Source organism: Chelonia mydas, chromosome 6, assembly GCF_015237465.2.
Source record: "Chelonia mydas isolate rCheMyd1 chromosome 6, rCheMyd1.pri.v2, whole genome shotgun sequence".
Lineage (NCBI taxonomy): Eukaryota > Metazoa > Chordata > Testudines > Cheloniidae > Chelonia > Chelonia mydas.
Genome location: NC_051246.2, coordinates 19,088,317 through 19,113,983, shown reverse-complemented (window position 1 = coordinate 19,113,983; position 25,667 = coordinate 19,088,317). Strand labels below are relative to the sequence as shown.

The following is a 25,667-nucleotide window of genomic DNA, read 5'->3' as shown; positions in this document are numbered from 1 at the left end:
GGTCCCAGTCCAGTGCCTTAACCTCAAGGTCAGCCTTCCTTTTTAATGATGATTTAATTTGAACAATTCATGTTAGTAAGAAAATCCCCCATATTTCCTCTACTTGTTGACCCCATCATTCTCTAGCTCAGAGTCATAGGTTGATCACCTCTAGTAAACTGAAGCCGGACAGTCTCCCAAACCCCGCTGTCCCAGCCATACTGTGAAGAATGGGGGGAGATAGCGTATTATTTTTATAACAATTATCTGATTGCCATCATGTTTGTTACATGGTTTCAATGAGTTAAGTCAATCATGCGTGGTTTGGTACATCTGCAGGAAGATAAACAATGGCTATGGATAACCCCAGTCACCCCGACTTAAGGGGACAATACAGATGACAAACCCGTTAAGTCTAGCTCAGACCATGTTGAGGCTCACCACCTGCAGTGACACAGGGGAAAAATGGAACAAAGGACTCTGGAACTGTTAAAAGCTGAGCCCCTGACAGACAAAGGGGGAAGAGCACTGAAAGAAAGAGAAGACTGAGCAGGAGGAGCAGCATGCAGGAGGATCCTCGAGTCGCTGAAGGACACTGCTCAAGACTCAAGTGACTCTGTGCAGGACTGAAGATCTTGCAAACAGGTGCTATTTTTGCTTAGATTGGTAACTCCCATGTAACTGTATGAGAAAAGGGGGTATGGTTTAGAAGTTCCTTTGCAAAGTCTGTGCATTCTATGCTTTAGTGGTCACATAGTTCCCAAAGAGTTAAACTGTTAACTCAGGTACCCAGGAGGGTGGAGCTCTGGGGAGAGCATGCCTATGCTCTTGGGGAGACATGGGGGGTCAGCACTGGCCAAGGGCAGTTGGGCCGCAGGGCCCCATATCCCAAGGAGGAGTCTAGACAGGAGAGGCCAGATTACGAGAGAGTATCTGGATGCTGCTCAGATCCAGCAGGCTTAAAAGCAATGGGATCCAGAGGTTTGGTCCAATATAGCAACCTGGTATCTAACCACAAGGGGAGCTCAGCTAGCGCTGTAGCACATACCTAGCCATTACTTTGGCTCTTCCCCATCACTTAATCTTTCCTGGAGGTTTGTCACAGTCTTTACCCTGAACTGTCGGCCCATAACTTTCAAAGGGACCTTCACCCAGCATCTAAATTTACAACTGTGATTTTGTGTGCAATTGATCTGCATGTGTGAATGTGGTCATTAGACATGTAACTCCCTGACTGGAGAGTGTGCTTGAAAGAGAGTCTGGTTTGGAGAACATGGTCTCCCTTCTCCTGTCCTACCCACTGCTTGGAAGCTCTTCTTTTCCAGAGGTAAATGCCTCCACCTCTGGCAAACTACGAAGGGCAGGCTTCTGGGGTGTGAGATTATTTCCCTCCATCTCTGGCACAGTCTGCGCTAGAGATCTCTATCATCAGTGACTGAACCAATGGGACTTCAAATACTAATGATGCACAATCTCTACACTAGCTATATTGATTTAAATGCAGTTTTAACCTGTACCAATCCTTGCATCGCACTGCCTTCTGGAAACCTATCCCACAGTGCCCTGAACCAGTGGCATGTGGGAAATGCAAAAGGCCTTAAAGGAGAAGAGGGGAAATTCCCATAAATCCGAGGGAACTGGTGAGATTTCCCAGACCTTTTGTCAAGATGGAGAGGCCAGCGTAAAAGTTGAGTTCTTATTCCTTGCTCAGCAAGAAAGTTTTGTGCTGGAGCTTTTCAAAAGTAGGTACAAGACCTCTGAGATGACTAGAGAGACAGTGTACGCTGTTTGGGCAGGACCTGCAGTGCTCAAGACCAGCACTAATAGACTCATAGTTGCACAGGTCACTCCCCAATCCCACAATAACCATCTCTGTCCAAGTAGTTCAGGGTGATATCCACTTGGTGACACTCCACTTGTGTGTCTAGACAACAACCACAGGTTTCCACAGACTGAGGGGGACAAGTTTTCCTTGAGGCCTGGGCCAGGCAGCCATGACTACAAAACTTCAGAATGAGGACAAAGACTTTTCTTCCCTCTCTGTGGGGAGCTGTCCCCAATCTTGCAACACTGGATCACAAAGATGGGAGCTCCTATCCCCATACAGACGAGACTAGTTTTTGCTAGAGCTGACAGAAGAACAGAACTTCCATCTCATAGAAAATTTTGATATTTTTACATTTGTTCTCACCCTGAATCAGGCCACTGAAACTTGTCACATAAAGAAAAGTACAAAAAAAAAAAACCTGATTCAGAAATGTCAAAACAAAAAATGTTCACTTTCCTCAATCAGAATGTTTCATTTTGGGTTATTTAGATATTTAACTGTGTCTACTTGAGCCACTACAGTGCCGCATGGGTGCTGTAGTTTGGGTGCCTCATGCCCTATGGGCTGGGCTCCCCGACTGCACTACATCTCCAATGATGCGCCACAGTTTCCTCTCTGGCTAGCCCCTGTGATGTATCTGGGATGGGCAGGCACCCAAAATACAACTCCAGGGAGACATCACGGCAGCTCAGGTGGACACAACGTAAAAATGACCCAAATGAAAATGCTTAGATTCAGAGCAATCTGACCTGAAACAAAATATTTGTTTTTCCCAGCTGGATCTTCCATCCAGCAATTGACCTGTGGAAACTGGTTATGTTGGATAGTTACTGTCAGTTGGGCACCAATTTAGGGCTTGGAAGTTCCCAGGAAATGCTATGGCATTTGCAAGGCATTATACCCAGTACTGCAGGGGCATGTAATCAGGGTGGCCAATTGTGCCAGTCTATTTGGGGATTTCAAAAGTGACAAGTGCCTGATCCTTTGGTGATTCTCATTAAGCCCCGTGCGGCTCAGTTACACACTATCTAACAAAGCCTTCGCTTTAATCTCTGATTTACAAATAGGAAAAATAAGAGCATTCCGGTGGTCTTCTCCAGACCATCCACTACTTTACAGTGCTCTGAATCTTCTCAACCCATCTCCTCTCCAGGGTAAAGAACATAAACAGCCCCACATTTCTTTCAGTACCATTCTCTGCACCTGTCCTGTGTCTTTTTTTCTGAGACGAGGAGACCAAAATTGCAAGCTGTAATTAGTGCAGATGTACCATTGATTTTGAATGCCCTCAGAGTTTTTCCATATCGTTCTCTATTCCCTTCTAATGCAGCCAAGAATCTTTTCTGATTTTTGGCCACCGCTGTACATTGACGTCTTTGCTGAACTGTCCTCAATAACTCCTAGATCTTTTCCTGAGAGGTTATAGCTAATTTAGAGCCCATCAGCGTGTACAAGTAATTTAAATTGTTCATTGCAATGTGCATTAGCTTGCCCTTATCTTTGATGACTTTCATCTGCCATCAGTAACAATTCCCTCATTCTGCCTGATCCTTCACAAGTTCCTCACAAATGCTCCATAGTTTTGACTAACCTAATTATTACTGTGTCCTCTGCAAAATTTGCCACCTTACTATTTACCTCTCCAAAAGGCCATTAATAAATACAGTGAACACCAGATCTAGTGCATGAATCTGCTCCCGCTGAAGTCAATACGAAAGCTTCTGCTGACTTCACTGGGAGCCAGGATTAAGCCATTAGGCCAGATCTGTGGGGGAACTATCTACAGCAGTGGTTTTCAACCTGTGGTCCACGGACTCCTGGGGCTCTGCAGACTATGTCTAAGATTTCCAAAGGTGTCCACACCTCCAATCAACATTTTTTAGGGGTCCACAAATGAAAAAAGATTGAAAACCACTGATCTACATTATTAAACTTTCCACACTGAGAATTGGTCACTGTCTCCTACCTCAGTTTGTAAGCCACGACAAGACTTCACAGGAACACTTAATTTGACACTGAGTCACTGTACTTAGCAGTAGTTTTAGGCACTCCATCTGCCCATAAGAGACCTCCTGCCAATTCTGGTGGCTTTGCACTTTCCTATTTTTAAGATGTCTCTCTTTCTCTCCCTTGCTGCTCTTTGAAAGGATCTCACAAACAACAGGGAAAACTGAAGTAAGTATTAACGACAAAGAAACAGGGAAGCATCAAAGTTCATGAAATGCAGAAAGTAAACACAATAAAAAACTTTTTTTTGCTCTAATCTTCATTTACAGGAATCTTAGGTGCTACATTTAACAACAGCAGGTAAAAAAGCTTCAGGCAGAAGTGTGATCTTAAAGCTGACAGCGTCCCTAGGAACTACTAAATTTCCACATACATAACTTTTTGTGAGGGAATTTCTTCGAAGGCTTTTTCAAAGTCTAAATGAACTATATCAAGTGTTTCCACCTTAACTACTACTCAGTTAACCCTTGCAAAGAATCCCAGCGCTCAGACACGATTTTCCCCTACTCAAGCTGTGCTGGGTTCTCCCTCTCATATTGTACTCATCTAGGTGCTACGTTATATCATGGAACTAAGGGATGGTTCACCCACACCCAGGGTAAGAGACTCTGAGCAACAACTGGACATCACCATAGTGACATTCAGATGGGACACAGCTGTATTAAATAATACTGTAAGAGGATGCCCCCTTTTATTAATTCTGGTCCCATGACTATAATTTCCAGGATCAGATGGGTAAAACGCTATCCACCTTTAAGAGACCACCCCCACCCTGTCTGGGGACCTGCCTCTCTGGACCTGGTTATAGCAGTTATATATAGTCCTTCCTGTGCCATACAGGGATGGGGCTCAGTGATCCAGGTGATCACCTTCCAAACCGATCCTCTAGCTTGTCTTATCATTCGTATTCCTGACAATCAGCCAGTCTACTCTAGAAAACCTGTAACTCAAAGGAGGATGAGGGGACCACCATACTGCAAGACATTGCACCCACCTATTCTGAGAGCTGCTCAGTTTGTTGCTCCTAGAGGAAAATTTCCACTGTTCTCCTCTCCCACTGCACTTAGTGCCCCTAAATCCCAACCAGGTGAGAGTGCCCTCTGCTGAAACCAGTGAGACACTTCTGTTGTCAGTCCTGGGGATTCTCACAGTGCTATGCTCAGAAAAGCCCAGGACAAGGCCGGCTGGGCCTGGAATTTGCCCTCTGATGCACAGCTATTTGTTACTTACTGACTGGGAGTCCTTTGTCCGTGTGCAGCAAAGGAAAACTTTGAGCCGGCGAGTCCAGCTGCTGGCCTGTCCCTCCTCAAGGCGATGCCTGCATCAGGGAAACAAAGAATGCATATGGACAAAGGAAAAGCAGTTGCATAGCAGAGGTGCAGGAGTGAAGACAACAGCAACAAGAACACAGAGAGACAAGCACTAGGACCTGGTGTACAAACCATGCAGACTATGTGCTGTCAAGGATAATATACATACAGAGCCTAATTCTCATTTCCACTAAGGCCCCTATACACTGCTCTGGCAGCAGTACAAAGGGGACTTAGTGGATTTGAAAGTCTGGCCCATGCTGTATATAGACAAACATACACAGGGCAGGGGAGATTGTTTATGAGACAGCACTCCACATATGACTGATTGACAGCTAGTAGAGTGTGTTGGGAGGGAGGGGGAGACATTTGTGAAAGTTCTGACTTGTCTGGCCAGTGCTAAGCCTCAGTGCTCACATACACGATGTCCTTTTCTGATTTGGATGGTTGTTACGAGGACATCAATGTTCCATGGTCTGCTCGAAGCAGAATGTCCAAGGATGTCTCATTCTTTGGAGCTTGGAAGGGAACCTAAAGGTAATTGTTTGCAGGTGAGGTGCCTTCCCTAGGATTTACTGCTATTCCCAAGGAGAGAACTTTTACCCCTATGGGACAAACTGACTCCTTTCAAACTGGATTTTCAATACACCATAGTGAAGCTCAAGTCAAGCCCAGGTGCCACTGGCCTTGGGGAACTACATTTTGTGACCAGTTCCTTTCCTGTTTTTGACTGAGGTACATGCAAAGCAAAGAGGATTAGATCAAGCAAACTGAAATTCATCTCACTTTAAGGCTGGGGATGGTAGTGCCTTTGATTCTCTGCCGAAAGTCTTTTACTATAGGGATCATCCCTTGGTATCCCCAATCGGATACTTGCTCTGTTGGTGCCAGCACAGATGAATTAAGGTTTAATGTGCTTCAGTGTGATTAAAAACAGGTCACCTCAACCCTGTTCTCCAGGCACAGGATCCTGATGGGAAAAGCTCATGAGTACAGTGGGTTGCTTTTGAAAAAAGATTTTGGTAAGCAGGATGACTCCTATAAAAGCATGGGACCCAGTCAAGCAATTCAACATATAGTGCCTGAAAGGGGATATGTAAAGGTTTAAAAAGTAGCCCATAACTTGCAACTAAGATTCCAAAAGATGAACAAGAATATAGTTTTAAAATGGAGTTAGCACTGTACTGTAACTGAGCTAGAGAAAATCATAAGCTTCCTGAAATGCTAAGGAACCCGGGTGGCAGAATTTTTACTTCCTCTGTCAGTTTCAAGGACTTCACAACTGCTCTAACAGGGGGGAGCAGGGGGGCACAAACCAGTCTTTCTGGGCTGGACTTTCATGTGTTTAGTCTTAGCCCAAAGGTGAATTTGTCAGGTAAGTCTGAACATAATTAGTTGAACTATCTTTGACTTCTGTGAGCATGAAAATAGCCATATAACACAACAGAGAGTCTAATAACAACAGCTGAGTAGCACAAAAAGGAAGCCACCAAAAATGAACTGTCCTAAATGTGACAAATAAATCCAAAGGAAATCTGTCATCTTGACAGGCTCTGTTATGGGTTAAGACAGCGAAAACACAGCTCAAGTTTTAAATGCATTTACAAAGGTCACATTGACTCTTACATGTTACAGGCACTTGCCACTGAGGACTAAAGGCTTGATCCTGCAAGGCGGAGAGTGTCCTTAACTCCCTTTAATCCCAATGGGAACTGGCAATGCCCGGCACCTTGCAGGATTAGGGCCAAGACCAGAAGATGATTTAAAAATAAACCTTTTGGGGGCTATTGTTATAATAAATAAATAAATAATAATAATAATAAATACATCATAGCATTTTTTCCATATAACATCATATCCCAGCAGATCTCTGGTTACATACACCAATCACCACTGAAATTCAGCCATCTCTGGGGTGGAAGGCTGTAAACAGCAGGTACATAGCTGTGACGCAGCAGGGAGGGGGGAGTGTTGACCTGGGAATGTGGCAGGGGAGTTTCACTGGGAGACCTGAGAGCCTGTAACCTGAGCCAGGAGGGGGAGAGGGAGGTAACACCTCTGCCAGGGAATGTGAACAGAGGCTGCAGAAGGGAGCCTGCTGGGGGGGGGTTAGTTTCAGTTTGGTGCTGGGTGGTGGAACGCAGGGAACCCCAGGGCTGGGGTCTAAGCTCCCTGCTCCCCCAGAAGGACTTGACTGAGGGGTCCTGGTTGTACCCACAAGCTCTGCTTGAGACTGTGTTCCTATTGTTCAATAAACCTTCTGTTTTACTGGCTGGCTGAGAGTCTCAGTGAATCCCAGGAAGAGGGGTGCAGGGCCCGGACTCCCCCACACTCCACGACAACTGGTGGTAGCGGTGGGATCTACTGCACCCCGTGGACGGCGCTTCCTGCAGTAAGTGACTGGGGAGCAGTAAAACGAAGGGGGACTGACGGGGACCAGGCGTGCTGAAGATTCAGAGAGAGACGGTTTCAGGGGGCGGTTAACCCCTGGGGGTGTGTGACCAGTGAGAAGGACTTTTGCAGTAACAGGGTCCCCCGAGGGATTGCAGCGAGCGGTTCCAGGGGCGGAGGAGTCTGCAGCTCGACCCTGGCAAAGAGGTGGTGACCTCAAGAAGGACTGGCACACTAAGGGTTTTTCCTGGAAACCATGGAAAGCTGCTCAGGCCTGCGAGTGGCCAGCAGGGAGATGTACACTAAATGCCGTAAGAGCGACCTGGTGGAGCTGTGCAGGCAGAGGGGGCTGCGCATTGGGAGGTCCACCAAGGAACAGCTGATTGCCCAGTTGGAGGAGAGGGATCGCTTGGATGACCCGATCCCTGTCCCTGAGGGCAGCCGCCCGGTGGATGCAGCGTGGGCCCTGGGGCCTGACCGGGCTGGGAGGGGTCAGACTGCTGCCGAGGACAATCCGAGACCCTTCCTACCTATGCCTGGGGAAGGGGTTGGGGGAAGCCCAGCGAATACCGAGGGCACCCTGACCCTGGCAGCCAGCAGGGGATCCTCCCGAAGGAACTCCCCATCCCTGGAGCGGAGGCGGCTGGAATGGGAGAGGGAGATGAAAATGAGGTAGCTGGAGGATCATGGAAAACAACGTCAGCATGAGCAGGAGGAGAAGGAGAAACAACGTAAGCATGAGCAGGAGGAGAATGAGAGGGAACGTCAGGAGAAGGAGAAACAAACACAGCACGAACTGGAGCTGGCCAGGCTGAGGAGCAGTGGGGCCCCGGCTGTGGTGAGTGAGGGGGGGACCCAAGACTGCAAGGAGCTTTGATAAGTGCTTCCTGGTCCAGCGTAAGGAGGGGGAGGACATAGATAGCTTCCTGACGGCCTTTGAGAATGCCTGCGAGATGCACAGGGTTGACCCTGCCAACGGGCTCCAGTTTCTCACCCCCTTACTGGACCCCAAAGCCGTGGAGGTGTACAGCCGAATGAAAGGGCCGGAGGCAGGGGACTATGAACTGTTCAAACAGGCCCTGCTCCGTGAGTTTGGTCTGACCCCCCGAGATGTACCGGAAAAGGTTCTGGAGTCAGTGTAAAACGCCTGCGGTCACATACCTACAACTGGTCAACCGAATGCAGGGATATGGCTGCAAGTGGACAGCTGGGGCCCAAGCTAAAGAGGACCTGCTTGACCTAATCGTACTGGAGCAACTGTATGAACAGTGCCCTTCCGACCTGAGGCTATGATTGGTGGACAAAAAGCTAGAGAACCCACAGCACGCAGGGCAGCTGGCCAACGAGTTTGTGAACAGTCGGTCAGGGGGTAGCAGGGAGGAATCCCAAAAGAACAGGCTCCCCCCCCCCGATGCAGAGAGAGAGTCACCATGGGACCTCCCAGCGGGGAAATGTGGAGAACCGCCTCCCAAGGGGAACGACTGGCGTCGGGACCCTCCGACCTGAGCTGCTATCACTGTGGCCAGAGAGGCCACGTACAGACCCAGTGCCCTAGGCTCAGGGACAGACTGAACAGACCCAACCTACCCAGGGTTAACTGGGTAGGGACCCAGCTGGATGAGGGGCAGACGACCCAGGCAAGGGGGGCTGCCAGCTTACCACCTGCTCAGGAGGGAAGAGTACCCCAGGCCAGCTCCGCCAGACGGCTGGATGCTCTGGACTCAGGGTGCTCGGTTTACAGGGTGGGCGCAGGGTTGTCCCTCCGGAGAGAGTGCCTTGTTCCCCTGGAGGTGGATGGGAGGAAGGTCAATGGATACTGGGATACGGGCACGGAGGTGACGCTGGCCCGGCCCAAGGTGGTGGCCCCAGATCGGGTGGTGCCCAACACCTACCTGACCCTGATGGGCGTGGGTGGGACCCCATTCAAGGTGCCCGTGGCAAGGGTACAACTGAAATGGGGGGCCAAGGAGGGCCCCAAGGACGTGGGGGTGCACCACCATTTGCCCACTGAGGTTTTGATGGGGGGAGACCTACAGGACTGGCCAAGCAACCCCCAGACCGCCCTGGTTGTGACCCATAGCCAGAGCCGGCGAGGGGCACTGCGCCCTGACCTTGGGGAGGGTACCACACCAGAGGGGCAGGACCCTACCCTGGTGGGGAGGGAGCGCCGAGGGGCACGGCTCAGAGAGGCTGTGGCCTCAGACCCAGCCAATGAGAGGGAACCAGTCCCCATCCCTTCCCCAGCAGCTGAGTTCCAGGCCGAGTTGAGGAAAGATCCCTCCTTGTGGAAGCTCAGGGACCTGGCCGACCTCAGTGTGGTACGGACCATGAAGAGGGGTTGCCAGGAGAGGTTCCTGTGGGAGAAGGGGTTCCTGTACCGAGAATGGGCTCCCCCAGGGGAAGTGGAGTCCTGTGGGATCAGGAGGCAGCTGGTGGTGCCTCAGGAGTATCGCCGCAAGCTATTGTACCTGTCCCACGACATCCCCCTCTCAGGAAACCAGGGAATCCGGCGCACCCGGCAGAGGTTGCTACAGAACTTTTACTGGCCTGGGGTCTTTACCACTGTCCGGCAGCATTGCCGATCCCGTGACCCCTGTCAGAGGGTGGGGAAGGCCCAGGACAAGGGGAAAGCGCCTTTGAAACCTTTGCCCATCATAGAGGAACCTTTCCAGAAGGTGGCCATGGACATAGTGGGACCTCTGAGCAAGACGACCCGGTCAGGGAAGAAATACATTCTGGTGGTGGTAGATTTTGCCACCCGCTACCCCGAGGCAGTGCCCTTAGCTTCCATTGAAGCAGACACCGTGGCGGATGCGCTCCTGACCATTTTCAGCCAAGTGGGGTTCCCCAAGGAAGTCTTGACAGACCAAGGATCCAACTTCATGTCTGCCCTGCTCTGGTGTGTGGGGTCCGGCACAACTGGGCCTCAGCTTATCACCCCCAGTCCAATGGGCTGGTGGAGAGGTTCAATGGGACGCTAAAGATGATGCTGAAAACCTTTATGAACCAGCACCCGCAGGATTGGGATAAGTACTTACCTCACCTGTTGTTCGCGTACAGGGAGGCACCCCAGGAGTCTACCAGATTTTCGCCTTTCAAACTGTTATATGGAAGGAGGGTGAGGGGCCCCCTGGACCTGATGAGAGACGAGTGGGAGGGGAAGGCCACTCCCGATGGAGAGTCAGTGGTGGAGTATGTCCTGATCTTCCGAGAATGACTTGCTGAACTCATGGGCCTGGCCAGGGAGAATCTGGCCAGAACCCAAAAGAAGCAGAAGACCTGGTATGACCGCACGGCGCGGACCCACGCCTACGCCACCGGGGATCAGGTGATGGTTCTCATCCCCATGAGAAAGAACAAACAACAGGGCGCCTGGGAAGGCCCTTTCAAGGTTGTCAAGCAGCTAAATGAGGTAAACTATGTGGTGGAGCTGTCTAACCGGGCGCACCACCGCCGGGTGCACCATGTGAATATGATGAAGCCATATTATGCCAGGGGGAACGTGGTGTTGACCGTGTGTGGACACTGGGAGGAGCAGGGAGATGACCCTTTAGTAGATCTATTCCCTGGGACCAGAGCTGGTTCCCCCCTGGAAACAATTCCCCTCTCGGATCAGCTAACCCCTGCCCAGCAAGCTGAGATCGGGGGGTGCTGCATCCGTACCGACAGCTGTTTTCCAACCAGCCTGGACACACTAATCTGACTGTCCACTGGGTGCAGACAGGGTCGCACCCGCCGATAAGATGCTCCCCCTTCCGAGTCACAGGGAAAACTGCTCAGGACCTGGAAAGAGAGGTCCGGGACATGTTGGCTTTGGGGGTGATCCAGCTATCTGCCAGCCCTTGGGCCTCGCCGGTGGTGCTAGTCCCCAAAAAGGACGGGTCAGACCGGTTCTGTGTGGACTATCGGAAGCTCAATGCCATCACTGTACCGGATGCCTACCCCATGCCCAGGCCTGATGAGCTCCTAGACAAGCTGGGAGGAGCTCGATACCTTACCACCATGGACCTTACAAAGGGCTACTGGCAAGTGCCGCTGGATGCAGATGCCCGGCTGAAATCAGCCTTTATCACCCCTCTGGGGCTCTATGAGTTCCTGACCCTGCCTTTGGGCCTCAAGGGAACGCTGGCCACCTTCCAGTGCCTGGTGGATCAGCTACTGAGGGGGATGGAGAGTTTTGCCGTAGCGTACATTGATGACATCTGTGTCTTTAGCCAGACCTGGGAGGACCACGTGTCCCAGGTTAGACAAGTGCTGGACCAACTCCAGGGGGCTGGGCTGACTGTAAAAGCAGAAAAGTGCAAGGTGGGGATGGCTGAAGTATCTTACCTGGGCCATCGGGTGGGGAGCGGCCGCCTAAAGCCGGAACCAGCTAAGATGGAGGTGATCAGAGACTGGCCTGCTCCCCACACCAAAAAGCAGGTCCAAGCCTTTATTGGGTTGGCAGGATACTATCGAAGGTTTGTGCCCCGCTTTAGCGCCATAGCCACCCCCATCACCGAGCTATGCCAGAAGGGGAAGCCAGACAAGGTGGTCTGGACCGAGCAGTGCCAGGAGGCTTTCCGGGCGCTGAAGGAGGCTCTGTTCAGTGGCCCAGTTCTAGCAAACCCAGACTTTGACAAGCCCTTTATGGTGTTCACCGACGTCTCAGACACGGGACTGGGGGCGGTGTTAATGCAGGAGGATGAAAAGGGGGAGAGACACCCCATCGTGTACCTGAGCAAGAAGTTGCTACCCCGGGAGCGACACTACACGGCCATCAAGAAGGAGTGCCTGGCCATGGTGTGGGCCCTCAAGAAACTAGAGCCATATCTCTTCGGGCGACACTTCACCATGTACACCGACCACTCTCCCCTGACCTGGCTGCACCAGATGAAAGAAGCCAACGCCAGACTCCTGAGGTGGAGCCTGCTCCTGCAGGATTACGACATGGATGTGGTCCACGTGAAGGGAAGTGCCAACATGATAGCGGATGCGCTGTCCTGGAGAGGGGGCCCTGAACTTCCCCAGGTCAATGATCAGAGTGACCCCGCTCAGTTCAGTCTCAAAGGGGGGAGAGATGTGACGCAGCAGGGAGGGGGGAGTGTTGACCTGGGAATGTGGCAGGGGAGTTTCACTGGGAGACCTGAGAGCCTGTAACCTGAGCCAGGAGGGGGAGGGGGAGGTAACACCTCTGCCAGGGAATGCGAACAGAGGCTGCAGAAGGGAGCCTGCTAGGGGGGGTTTAGTTTCAGTTTGGTGCTGGGTGGTGGAACGCAGGGAACCCCAGGGCTGGGGTCTAAGCTCCCTGCTCCCCCAGAAGGACTTGACTGAGGGGTCCTGGTTGTACCCACAAGCTCTGCTTGAGACTGTGTGCCTATTGTTCAATAAACCTTCTGTTTTACTGGCTGGCTGAGAGTCTCAGTGAATCCCAGGAAGAGGGGTGCAGGGCCCGGACTCCCCCACACTCCATGACAATAGCACACTGCATAACAATATGGGGAGGAGAAATTTGGTCAAGGACACTGGGACAAAGCCATACCCTAACCGACAGTGCCCTGGGGCCTTTAATATCCACAGAACAGTGACTTTTGAGATCTCAGGCAAAAGGAACCTCTCAGACTGCAGAGTGCTCAGTTTCTCTCTCTTTCAGGAGGAGGAAGACCTGAATCAAACCTGCTGGGATTTGGCATGTGGTCTTAGAGCTGGATCCTGACCTACCCGGGACCGTCTTGATTTCAACGGAGCAAGTTTGAAGCATGCGAGATAGACTAACAGGGTACTGAAGAGCCCTGGATTTCCAGAACTGATGCAAGTGACATGTTGAATGGTAAGGAGGGATCTCCCCATTGAAAAAAATCCAAACTCCTTAAAGGGTACCTGAGTTTGCTGTATGGCTCTTTGATGGTTCAAGGGTCTTTCCCAAAACATGAACAGCATTTGAATGATCCCTTTTCAAGTCAAAGTTGGAGCAAATGTTTGGAGCACCACCCCTCACTGTATATTCTTGATCTGAAACACATGACTTGCAGGCTATTTTCAAATGGTCATACCTTTGCACATGCAAAAGGAAATGTCCTCAACTGGCAAAGCCACATTCCTCACCAAGGGCTATATACATGTCCACACTGCAGGTGAAAACAAAGCCAGTTTGTGCTGTCCAGCATTTTAAAAAAAATCCAAAAAAAATATCTTACTGGGTGAAAAAAAAACCTCTCCTCTATTTTGGGTTACTCACAAATGGCACAATGGGTTCTTAATTATAATGTCTAACTATCAACACAAAAGTAATTGCTTCTGGGCTGAGACAAAGCATACCAGAGGGGAATAATTAAAAAAAAGACAAACAATGCGCAAAGAAAGGAGCTTGGAATGAAGATGCTGTCTCAACCTTAACTAGAGAATCAGTGTTGCAGCAGCATAGAAGGGCAAACAGCCATGCAAAAGGATGACTGGTATAGGATATTATGCACTGCCGCACCAGGGCTCACTGGGGACAGCAAGACCCCGGGCTTACATTGGGATCCAATCAGACCGCTCACTGCAGACACATACACTGATGTACATGTGCTGCACAGCATAAATATACCGGAGCATCTGACCTGTGTGCTTTTGAAATGATGCTCAACAGAGAAATGCACTGATGCTTGTAGTGGAGAGCACCCTGAGGTAGGACAGGGAAGAGCCAAGAGTTGGACAGATCAATATGGGCTTCCAGACCTCCTCTTTCTGGAGAACTGTGCCCTGCTTCCTTACCGCAGATTGTACGTCCTCAGGTTGCGCTGTCTCCTCTTTGTGGCTCGCAGTTTGACAAAGGTCCGTCCCGTCGGGTCAAAGACACACAGAACAGTGATGCAGACACTCAGAATGACGACCCAGTTGCAGACGACCATTCCTGTAGAGAGAGAAGAAGGGGAAAGTCAGGGGGTCTGTCCTGGAGCCACAGCAATGGCTCATCCACCCTAATCTCTTGTGTGCATACCAGTTCATCTTTCCATTTCTGCAAAGCGAGCAAAGAGATGGCATTAACCATCTCACTCTTGCAGAGAACTCCTTTGGGAGGGTCTCTGATCACAGCTGGGTTCTCCAGCCTCAGGATTCTTGCTTGGAGGTTACCCACACAGAGAGAGACACCTAAATATCTGTTCAATACCTAGAAGGATTCCAGGACATGTGTCAGGACCCCAGTGAGACTAGCTGAGATCCTGAAAAGAAATCTGGGTAACTAGTTAAGTCTCTGCAGAACAAATTGTAAAGAACAGTGTCCTTCAGATTCACCCACCAGACCCAATGCTGGGAACTTGGATTCCTGTCCCTCTGGAGACAGCTCAAACATATGAATACAATGCCTGCTCTGTGCAGTAACATAGCCAGACAGCAAGCACTACATTCACAGCGACTGTATGTCAATCCATTCCCAGGGGTATCTCCCCATGTATGGAGTAACTCCCCAATAAGGAGCACCCCCTACGTGCACAGGAGCACATGAATGCACTAACTGAGCACTACATTCAGGACACCCAAATACATACCCAAGGTGACACTCTTGGCAGTGAGGTCATTGCAGGAGGAGTAGTACTGTGTTAACCAAACGATGCCCACAATAGCGTACACAAACTCGATCACCAGGATGGCTGAAACAATAGGAACACAGAGCGCAATAGCAGCAAGTTTCTAACAGTTAAGCACTGCTTCTCCCCAGAAAGGTGGGCATCCTCCTAGCCCCAGCTCTGTCAATCCCACCTGTATCTCATATCAGCAGCCTCATGCCAAGAGAGAAATCCCAATTCCTAATGCTAAATGAACTCTAACCAGTGGCTGGTTCATACCCCACTAGAATAAGCAGTGCTCTCCAGCAGGAGAGCAGCACAAAACAGATTTTGGCCACAGTGCTTTCCGAGTTGATCCTCAAGGAATAAGTACAGAGATCCACTAGCTCCTCAACGGCCCCTACCCCTATGTTACACCCTGATTGTACATACACACAGCTGCAACACCCGGCTTGAGTCAGACACACACTCATACCCCACCTAGTCTTTTCCCGCACCCCCACTCCAATGCACAGAGACTCTCCTACATAATGTACCACTGTGTAACCATGCATCTGCCTCCCCATGATACACGGCCTGCCTGATTTGGAAGGGAGAGGTTAATTCCCTTAGGCAAATTTAGGAGGGTTTGTATATGTGATTAATCCCACCTTGTTCATTCTGGCAAATCTGGTGTGTGTGGAAGGGAATTTATCTATTTTAGGTACTTATATAGCCTCCATTACCACAGTATCTGAGCACCTCACAATCTTCAGTGTATTTATCCTCACTACACCACTGTGGCATAGGGAAATGCTATTATGCCCATTTTACAGGTGGGGAACTGAGGCACAGAAGCTAACTGACATGCCCAAGCTCACACAGGAAGTCTGTGGTACAGCAGAGAACTGAAGCCAGGTCTTCCAAGTTCCAAGTTTGCATCCTAGCCACTGGACCATCTAGCAGACTCACAGCGTGCGAGATGGGCAGAGGAAGTTAAGCCCCCAAGCCTGGCAGCCTCGGGACACAGATAATCCCTCCTGCATCTGGCAGGTTCAGAAAGGGGCATACAGGGCGGGGTTAATTTTCCATGGGCTCTAGCAAACCTAGGAGGATGTATGTGTAACGCGGGGTCTGTTCCCAACTAGCTTTGGCAGACTTGAGAGAGAATGTGGAGTGCTCACCTCCCTTGGGCTCTGCCAGATTTGGGGTAGGGATTATACCGCCTCAACTCTGCCAGCTCCAGGAGCAGGGGATGCTCTGGCACACTCAAGGTCTGTTCTAGTCACATGCTGCCACTTCTTTAAGGCCAGAACCCTCTGTCTTCCTTGAGCACTTCAGGTACTACTTCCCTCACCAGTTGGTACATCTCAGCCACTGGAGTTGTTTCCCTCAACTGAGACACAGGCACCTGTCCAAGACATTGATCTGCTGTTTCTTCGATTAATTGCAGACCTGTCAGGCACTCACACTCCTGTCATCTCTAGGGCCCTGTCAGCCATGGGCTTGCACCATCCTACTGAGCCTGGTTTAAATACAGTTCCAGCAAACACTTTCTCATGCTGTTTGGCCTGCCAGTGGCATGTTTAAAAACTGTGCACTAGGCCTTGTGTTCACTGGCTCTTTCCCCCGCAAATTCCTACCATTGCTACCATCACATCAGCTCCATCCATGGGAGCGTTAGCATAGACAAGACTTCTGGGGGCAGAGACACAGGGGCCTGGACTACACTAGTGGTAACACCCACACTGCTAATACCAGAGGAACTGATGAAACTGTGGTAGCAACAGTGAGAAATTTTGGAAATTAAACACAGACAGGCCCAAGACTCAGTTTCAGTATAGTTCTCTAATATGGAATAAGTCCAGTGCATATATGGTATTAAAGGGCTTGGTGACTTCGCAGGGAGCTGGTGTGGGGGAAAGAGATCTCTCACTTGGTTTTTCCCTTTTTCTGCCCCTTCCACTCAACCTTGATTTAATACAGTCAGTCTCAAACTGCCAGGCTCCGCTCCTTTCCCTTGGGAGACTCCACAGTGTCTGGGAGAAATGGAGAGAGGAAGATTTGTTTGCTTTGCTCGTTAATGGTTTGCACTTAGCACTCAGCAAAGATGGAACTGCCTCCCATATGGAGAGAGCTTTCAAGAGAGGATGCTGGGCTTTTGATAAGTCCTAAGTGGAAAGAAGCCAGCAAAACAAGGACAGGCAATAGGCTGCCCTGCCCTCATGTTTAAAATGGGCACAACTCCTTGTCTACCCAAAAGATTTCTCCACCAGACTCCTTATAAAAATACTTTCCTCAGGGAAAAGATGTGCTGGCCTAAATACATTTCCATACCTTGGGGGATGAATGGAAGGATAGAGTGAGAAACCTTGTGTTGGGATATCCCAACACCTGCACAAGAGACCAGTGTCTGTTCCCCTTTCTGGTATGACTCTGAGGAGCTCAGAATGGGTGACAGGGGGAAAGGTCTTAGGAGGAAAAGAGGTCTGTATGCACATCTCAGGAGGAGGGGAGACATGTGGGCATCCAGTAAATATAGTTATCTATATGGAGGTGGGTTATGTACGTGCACACTGCTAGATGGGTATGTGTATTGAGAGGTGGCCTTTAAGTAGGTGGGTGAAGGCTGGGTGACAGGCATGTGTTGTACTGAGGCATATACTTGTGTTATTGGAAACCTTGTGGAGAAAGAGGGGGCAAAGGTGTAAATGTGTCACAAAGTGAGTGTACAATTGTATTGCAGGAAGAAGGATGAATGTATTTGTTGTAGGGATGGGGTGTACAAGGTGTCACAGTGAGGGGAGGATGAATGAAAGGTTTGCTGAGAGGGTGTTTTGGGTGACAGGTGAAGGTATGTATGGGAGGACAGGGGATTGTGTACCCATTCCAGAAGAGCTCCATAGCTATTCATGTGCATGTCACAGAAGAGTGGCTATCTAGGTGTATCTTAGGGGCTGTGTATTTGTCAGGGTGTAGGGAGGAAAAGTCTTCTGAGAGTGACAGATGGCAAAGTGGAGGGTAAATGGTTAGAAGGCCCTATGCTGCTGCCTCTTACCCAGTCTGACATAGAGCACATACTGCATCGAGTCCCGGGGCTCTGTGTACAGGATGCTGCCACGCATGCTGAGCCAGATGATTGCCACCTCTGCGATCATGCAGCTGAGCAGGATGCCCAGGTAGCCTCTGCCATGGTCCACCAGGTTAAGGGAACAGGTCTCGTTGGGATTGTACGCCAGCCCGAAGAGCACCACGGAAAGGATCACAAACCTGCCATGCACAAGCCAACTATTTACCAGTGGCAACACCAAGCAAAGCAGCCCAGCATCTGGTAATATTCCCTCAGCTAGAGTCTCCTCACAGCCAGGTTTTTTATCCTTAGGACTATAAGAAGGAACCCTAGATGGCCTGTACATTTCCTGCTAGTTCTCCCACTCACCTATAGATCATCTATATATTAATTTGGTCCTGAATTCTCTTTCCCAGCTGCTGGGAGACATGCTGCCCAGATCTCACCTTGGTATCCTGCATCTATTTGGCAGTTCTGAGATATCCCCTGGGACACACCAGAGGCACCACACTCAAATCTCTGTCTTGTGGACCCCCCTAAAGAAGCACAACCCCAAATTTCAATAGACCACTCAGGATAAAGGGTGGGGATGTATCTGGAGTTACAGGCACCAGGCTTCTAACAGAGGCTTCCCCTGTGAAAGTGGGACACGGGCTTTGAATAGCACTGATCCAAGGAAAGGGGAAAGCAAGAGGGACCAGAAGTTCAGAACAATTTGGTACCAGTCATAAGTGTCCAATACAACCTTCCTGCGCTATACAGGGGAACTGGAGAGAACTCCAGCCACTGGAGATGGGAGTAGCAAAAGGAAGTCATGAGTTGCTGCAGAGCAGCCTTCTCCTGAGCATCTGTGCTCTTCACTTACCAGGTGGTGTGAAGGAGGAAGAGGAAGATGGCTGGCAAAACGAGGTCATCGCTGCCCACAGACCAGCGACGGCGGAACACCACAATCCCTGGCATGGCTAGCAGGTCTGAGGAGGCTCAGCAGGCACGATGCTCATCTCCTGAAACAGAAATACAGGAATGAGGATGCAAGTCCCCTCCAGTCCCTCAATGCACCCCGTGCTGCCTTAAAATCCCCTCCATCCGCCACACACCACGGAGAGGGTCCTGTCTGAGAGTCCTCTCCATCCTACTCCCATGACAGCATCGTATTTCCTCCAGCCATCACCAGCAGACGAAGAGGGGTAGGCATACCAAACTCAAGGTGGGGAGGCGGGGAGAGAGAAAGGCAGTCAAAGATCGTGGGAAGCATTAGCTTAAACAGGTGTGTAGCTCACGCTGAATGTAATTAACCCTCACTCGAACACGATGAGTTGGAATCCTGTTACAGAGCTCTGTGTTTGTAAGTGATCCCTGCTGGGCACCTACGACAGGTTGTGCCAGCCTAAGCTCTGTACAGCTCCCTATTACTGTGTTCTCCCACACATCTGCCACCAGGTTCTTCTCTCAAAAGCTTCCTCACAATACCTTCCTCTCAGCTGGCCAGGTGCTCCAAAGCATCCATTAACACTTGGCCCTCACACACCACCTGGAGAGCTGTACATTTCCTTCCCATCTCTTGGGGGTGTGCACCCTACAGCCTCCATGGTGTGCCAAAGCTAAGGAAGCAGCATCCAAGGAGATCTCAATCTTAACTGCAGACTGTTTAGAAGCCCCGTTTGCCGTGCCCTCACTTTGCCTCCTGTATGCATTAAATCATTGGAGACCTAAGGGACAATTGCTTCTCTCCTTTTCTCTCTCTTTTATTTATTAGTTTTTCAACCTGATAATCCTTAATTAGCACTGGCAACAGCAGTCAGGGGTTATACAAAGCTCCCCTGCATATGCAGGTCTGCACCTCAATCCTGCCCTGCAACAATTGCCCCGCTATTCTACTCCAAGGTTACCCCTTACACAGCTCTGCCAAAGACCCTCAATCCTGCCCTGCAGCACTCCCTGCTATTTCAGTCTGAAGATGCACCTCAATAGTGACCTGCAACACCAGTTGTAAGACCTCAGCTTGGCTTTGTTAATGTACTTCTATCCGGACCTGCAGCATCTCAGGCTATTCCACTTCTGGCTTCCGCCAGCAACGCACTGTGCTCTGCCAGTGTACATCCATGGTGATGTTACAGAATCCCCGGCAATTCCAGTCTTGCCTTCACCCTCAGCTTTGTCAAAGCACTTCAAGGCTGACCTGCAGCTTCCTATGCTATTACAGAGTCTGGGCCACCATCCAGCTCTGCCCATGCACCTCAACCTTAATCTGCAGCACCGCTTGCTATTCTAATCCTACTCCTTCACACCCAGACACTGGAGACAGTGCACCTCAATCCCAAATTACAGCAACTGTGCGAGTCCAGTGCTGTCTCTGTGAAGTACTGCCAAGCAGGATAACCCAGTCAAGCGTCCCAGAGGCAAAAATAAAAACATATAATTTCTATTACTTGTGATATAATCAGGATTTGCATCAGGATTTCAGAGGGCACAAACTACTACACTAATCTGCCAGGTCCCATTCCTAACTCAAAACTGATCGTAACTCTTTCACATTAAATCTCAAAATCCAATTCAAATACTCTGGATAAAATGACTTGATGAGTTATCACATTTAAATTAACTAGAATCTTCAAACCACAAAAACATTTGCAGCTTATGACAGGCCCCACGAGCTGCCCTAGCAGCACCACACAGCTATATTATTAGAACGTCTGATGTTACAGCAGGTCACATGATCTGGCATCTTGTACCTGTCAATTATGTTTCTGCTCTCTAATCTGCACACAAGAACTGCAGCTCATCCCAGAACTGGGCAGCATTTCTTGTCCCATGTCCACTGCCAATTGCTGTCACCCTGGTCCAGTTGGATTTGCTCTCCTACACATGCTGTCACGCAGCAGAAGTGACTACACACACACCTCTAACACTTTTCAGGAAATGCCACAATTAACATGCTGACACACTTCCAGCCTGTTACTCACTTCAGTAAAGGCAACACTGTATTCCATGCTCAGCAGAACAAAAAACAACATGAAAAAACTACACACCATTTGGATTCACACTCCCCTAGCACACACTTGTCAGCGCACTTCGTACATTTCAAACTGCTCACTCCACTGGCCATATGGCAATACTTTCTAGCCTTATCATGAATAACCCCACCATCTACCACTGGTACATGGTGGTACTTTCCACCTTTACCATGAATACTGCTACCCTAAATCAGTGCACACAGAGATACTTTTTACCTTGCTCTTACACACTGTTGCTCCTTGCCCATGAACACAGTGGTACCTCCCAGCCTTTCCCTCCCTGTAACTGCTCTTTATCCATGCAGACAATCCCAGCATTCCCTGGTTTACTAGCGTACCCCATCAACGTATTTTCCACCCTTTTTCTGCACCTAGCAGTACATGCAGTTGTATTTTGCAGACTTTCCTGCCTACTACCAGATTAAGCAGTGATATCTTGCAGAAAAAATGAGCCCTAGGGTAGACTCCTGATGAAAAGCAACAGGTAGGCTTGGAATGGGGTATCCAACCTCTCATTACTGAACATGATAAATACTGTGGGACTGATGCTGCTAGTCCTCTCTTTTACGAAGACCCTACACATAACGTGGAAACCAGAGGCAGACAGAGTGCAATTAATTTCTAATGATTGTCTGTGTGAAATCTAAACCAGGAAGCCAGGGGTCTTACCCCTTGTGTTAGAAACAGCAAGAGAGGAGTGAGAGAAGGCCTGTTACTATCATACCTGACTTACAGCAAGATAGAAATAGTGTTCTCAGGGGGAGGAGTCCTGGAATCTGGAACCCTGGGATGCAGCCAAAGAGTTATATTTGAGGAGGCCTGAAGACATGAACCTAGCAGGGGACTGGGGAAGGAGGAGAAGAGCCGGAGGACTGATTGCAAAAGAGCCTTGGAACCTTAAAACAGTGGGTTAGAGACTGCTCCGAGTGCAAGGAGCCCCAGATTTTGCTCCCCAGGTTACAGCACGCAAAAGCACTTACGATACAAGGAAGCCCAGCAGCCTAAAACCAAGGTCAGAGATTGAGAGAGCACTGAGTGTGAGAAGCCCTGGGACCCTGAGCCCCACCTAGGGGGAAAGCACATGCATGCACAAGTGCTCAGTGCGAGGAGCCCCAGGACCCTGACCCTTCAGGCCAGAGTTAGATCTATGGGAATCGGAAACGCTTACATGGCAAGTGGTCCAGCAGAAGCACATTCTTCTCTCCCGAGAGGGTGTTTCAGGGAAAGTTCACGTCCACGGAGACAGACATCACGAGTGAAGGAGGAAACCACGAACTCTTCATGCAGCCATTGAAAATCCCAGTCAGAAGAGGAAAGGACAGCTTGATGACTGTCTGCCAAGGAAGCCAGGCATCATCTTCAGAGCACTTCCCTCCCTCCAAGACGGAAACCTCATTTATTCAACTGGGGTTGCTTGGAGCGAATGAGCCGGGGTCGTGACTTCCCCCCCTCGCACACACCCCTCGACACACTCTAGAAGGAAGTGACATCATCCCTGTTCTGAGGAGATTGTGTGTGAATTGTGGGAAGAAGGATTGAAAGCGAGAGCATGAGATGCTGTCAGAGTCATGGGGAGAGAAACACACAGAGAGATGGAGAGAGGAGGGAGCTCTCAGCCAGCAAGTGCAGCAGCACGGAAACCGCCTCCCCTCTGCCACAGGGAAACAGAAAAGACTCAGCTTGCTGCAGAGATCCTTTGGGAATGTCCTGGAGCTTCGCTGCCTGCAGGAACCCCCCTTCCCCTGCAGTGGATGGCATCAGAGACGGTGCTGCTGGAGGAAAGCTCAGAAAGGCTGTGGGGCACTACTCTATCCCCTGGCATTCGCTGAATGCAGAGGGGAGGCGGGGACAGGACATGAAAGGGGCAGCCAAGAGGGGCCACCCTCCTGGTCAGAGAAAGGAGGGACTGTTTAAAAGGAACAGCCTCTCCCAGGCCTTGTTAGCCCTTAATTCCCTGTGACATGCTCTCTAGGGTATGGCAGGACATGGGGGAGGGGTAGAGAAAGCTGTTGGGTGAAGGCTTAGAGAAAAGAGCAAGAGAGAGAGACATGCTACAGCGAGACAAGATTCCCACTAAACCTAGATTTAGTTTAATCCAACATCCTCATGTGTCTAACATTAACCACAGAAAAAGGTATACAAGTAGATACATGAGCTGAACACAGCTGCAATCTAAGGAAATAGGTTTACACATATCCCATTAGACATGAGACACCACCTGCATCCACACAGCCCCTGACAAACCAACCCAAGAGATCACCCACTCCCCACTAGCCAAATCCACAGAGGAATGAGCTGGCATGCTCACACCGTCACATGCAGACACCCAAGGCACAAAACCTATACCCACACAGTCTCTGACACAGCAGCCTATAGTAATCCCTCATCTGAAACTCCCCCCTGCCCCCCCACCACCACTCCACACAGGCAATGGGCTTACTCTCACGTATACCACCTGTATAATCCTGAAACTGCCGACCTGCTATCAGCTCTCCACTCAACCCCATGTCACAGAATCATAGAATATCAGGGTTGGAAGGGACCTCAGGAGGTCATCTAGTCCAACCCCCTGCTCAAAGCAGGACCAATCCCCAACTAATCTGCCCTCTCCTGGGAAACAGAAGCAGGAAGCCCTCAAGTGACCAAACTCTGGGTCCCCTGTGGCACCAACAGTTTCTTAAGGCTCAAACAGGCGTGCTGGAAAGAGAGAGTCTTGCTAGGGAACGTCCGTAGAGAGGCCCTGAGATTTAGTGAATCTGCAGTCCCGAGGCATTCGCCATCTCCATCCGTGCATGAGATAGCAGGCTGAGTGTGGCATGACACAGGCACTGAAAACCATCCCTTACCAACCTCATCCATGTGACACACTTTTAATTACCCCCCCCCCCCCCCCCGCCGTCAACCCATCTCCCCAACCCCAGCTCCAGGAGGGGCTCGCAGCGTTTAACGGAAAACCCAAAAGAGAGAAAACAATTGCGTTCTGAAATCCTCAGCTAGGCCTTCATTCCTCTGCCTGTGACTACAGAAACTCCTTTCCTTATGATCCTGGCTCCAGAGACTCTGGCATGTGTAAAATGCTGCTGCCATCTTCTCTCACACACTCACAGATGAATGAGCACATTCACCCCAAAATACTCCATCATCTCCCCACTCATTTCAAGGTTAGGTTCAAAACTGTCCTCAGTGTTCTTAAAACCATCCCAGGACATGCTTTAGGTGACTTCAAAACCTTCTCTCTGCCTCCACTTTTCATCTAGCCTTGACCTCTTCTCTATCCTGCCATGCAGTCTGACCACTGTAGCTGTAAGAACCTTCTCTGTAGAATCTTATATCTCTTCGCCTCTCAGATGGAATCCTATTGTCCCTTGCCTGTACACTTTTATTTCTCTCCGCTTTTGAAATTATTTAACTCTGTTAAATCAGTTAATGTTGTTTGTGTATTTTATACAGATGCCACAAAAGTTGTATTGTACTGAAGAAAATAATTAAAAGTGTACCAGCAGTTGAAAGCAGCCAAGCAAGTCTATCTCTGGTGCCCACAAGCCAATGAGGGGTTCCACCACTCTCGCTATACCCTGAGCGTTCACAGGATTAAAGCCTACTACCACGCATCCCAACAAGCCACATCACCACTGGACAGGTTTCCAGCTCCACCAGAGTGTTCTCCTGGGACTTGCATTCCCCCGACCATGCAAGTGTGCCAGATACAGTACATGCCCCGTAACTCACGGGCTGTGTGACCATAAATGCCGCACACAGAGCCCCTCCCTGTTCCTGCAAATACACCAGACTACACGCACGTACTTGTACTCGACTCCAGCGGAAATCGGCAATTAGAACTTGTACAAAACATGATCAGTCTTCAATCGGTTATTTTTAAAGCCCCTAAATGGAGCTCTTTCTGCTTCAGAGTCTGGATCCTCACAATCTGGGAACTGTTCTTCCACTGGGGGGGATGTGATTTCATCTTTAGGAAATGTCTTAAGGTTGGTGGGGAGGTGCTTTCTTGCCTATGGCTGCACACTTACAAAGAAACATCTCTTCCTGCTGAATCTCGTGTGAGGTTCACAGTGGGCACTCTGAAGGCATGCTAGTGTCCATTGAACAGAACGGCTGCATTCCCAGATCACTCCCCTACACAATTTGCCCATGACAAATGTAAGCATTAGTAGTACCTCCAAGCAGCGTTGGTAAAACAGCAAGGGATGAACCCCAGAATAATGAGAAAGTAAATTCCCCTCTCATCCCAGAAGTAGAATGTATCTCCAAGACAGGGCTGCGTCCCAACCTGGAAGCAGCACGGGAGAGAAGCTAAAGGCTGAATAAACAGGGAGACTGAATTTCCTTGATACTCTAGGAGGGCAGGGCTGTATTTTACAGGTAGAAGACTATATATCTCTTGATGAAAGCCCACAGCAACCGCAGGAAGAACCTCTCTGCTTCCCATAAGAGGAGCTGGTGTGCGGGCTGGTGGAGCATTTGGAGAATGGGCCCGTTACTGACGTAAACAGTTATTAGAAAAAAAAATCCACCTCATTCTATTTAGATCTAAAGCTCCCA

At 49.8% G+C, this 25,667-nt stretch overlaps 1 protein-coding gene across 1 annotated transcript in view; it reads right to left on the bottom strand.

The window, feature by feature from the left end:
• The window catches only part of DAGLA (diacylglycerol lipase alpha), a 60,391-nt gene extending 37,642 nt beyond the window's left edge, over positions 1-22,749 (bottom strand). The window contains exons 1-6 of the mRNA XM_007065771.4: positions 22,276-22,749; positions 18,959-19,097; positions 18,082-18,293; positions 15,027-15,128; positions 14,251-14,389; positions 5,045-5,132 (exon numbers count right to left, since the gene is read on the bottom strand). Of these exons, the coding sequence (XP_007065833.2) occupies positions 5,045-5,132; positions 14,251-14,389; positions 15,027-15,128; positions 18,082-18,293; positions 18,959-19,053 (636 nt within the window). The 5' untranslated portion in view covers positions 19,054-19,097; positions 22,276-22,749. The remainder of the gene's footprint in view (positions 1-5,044; positions 5,133-14,250; positions 14,390-15,026; positions 15,129-18,081; positions 18,294-18,958; positions 19,098-22,275) is intronic.
• Positions 22,750-25,667: the final 2,918 nt, after the last annotated feature.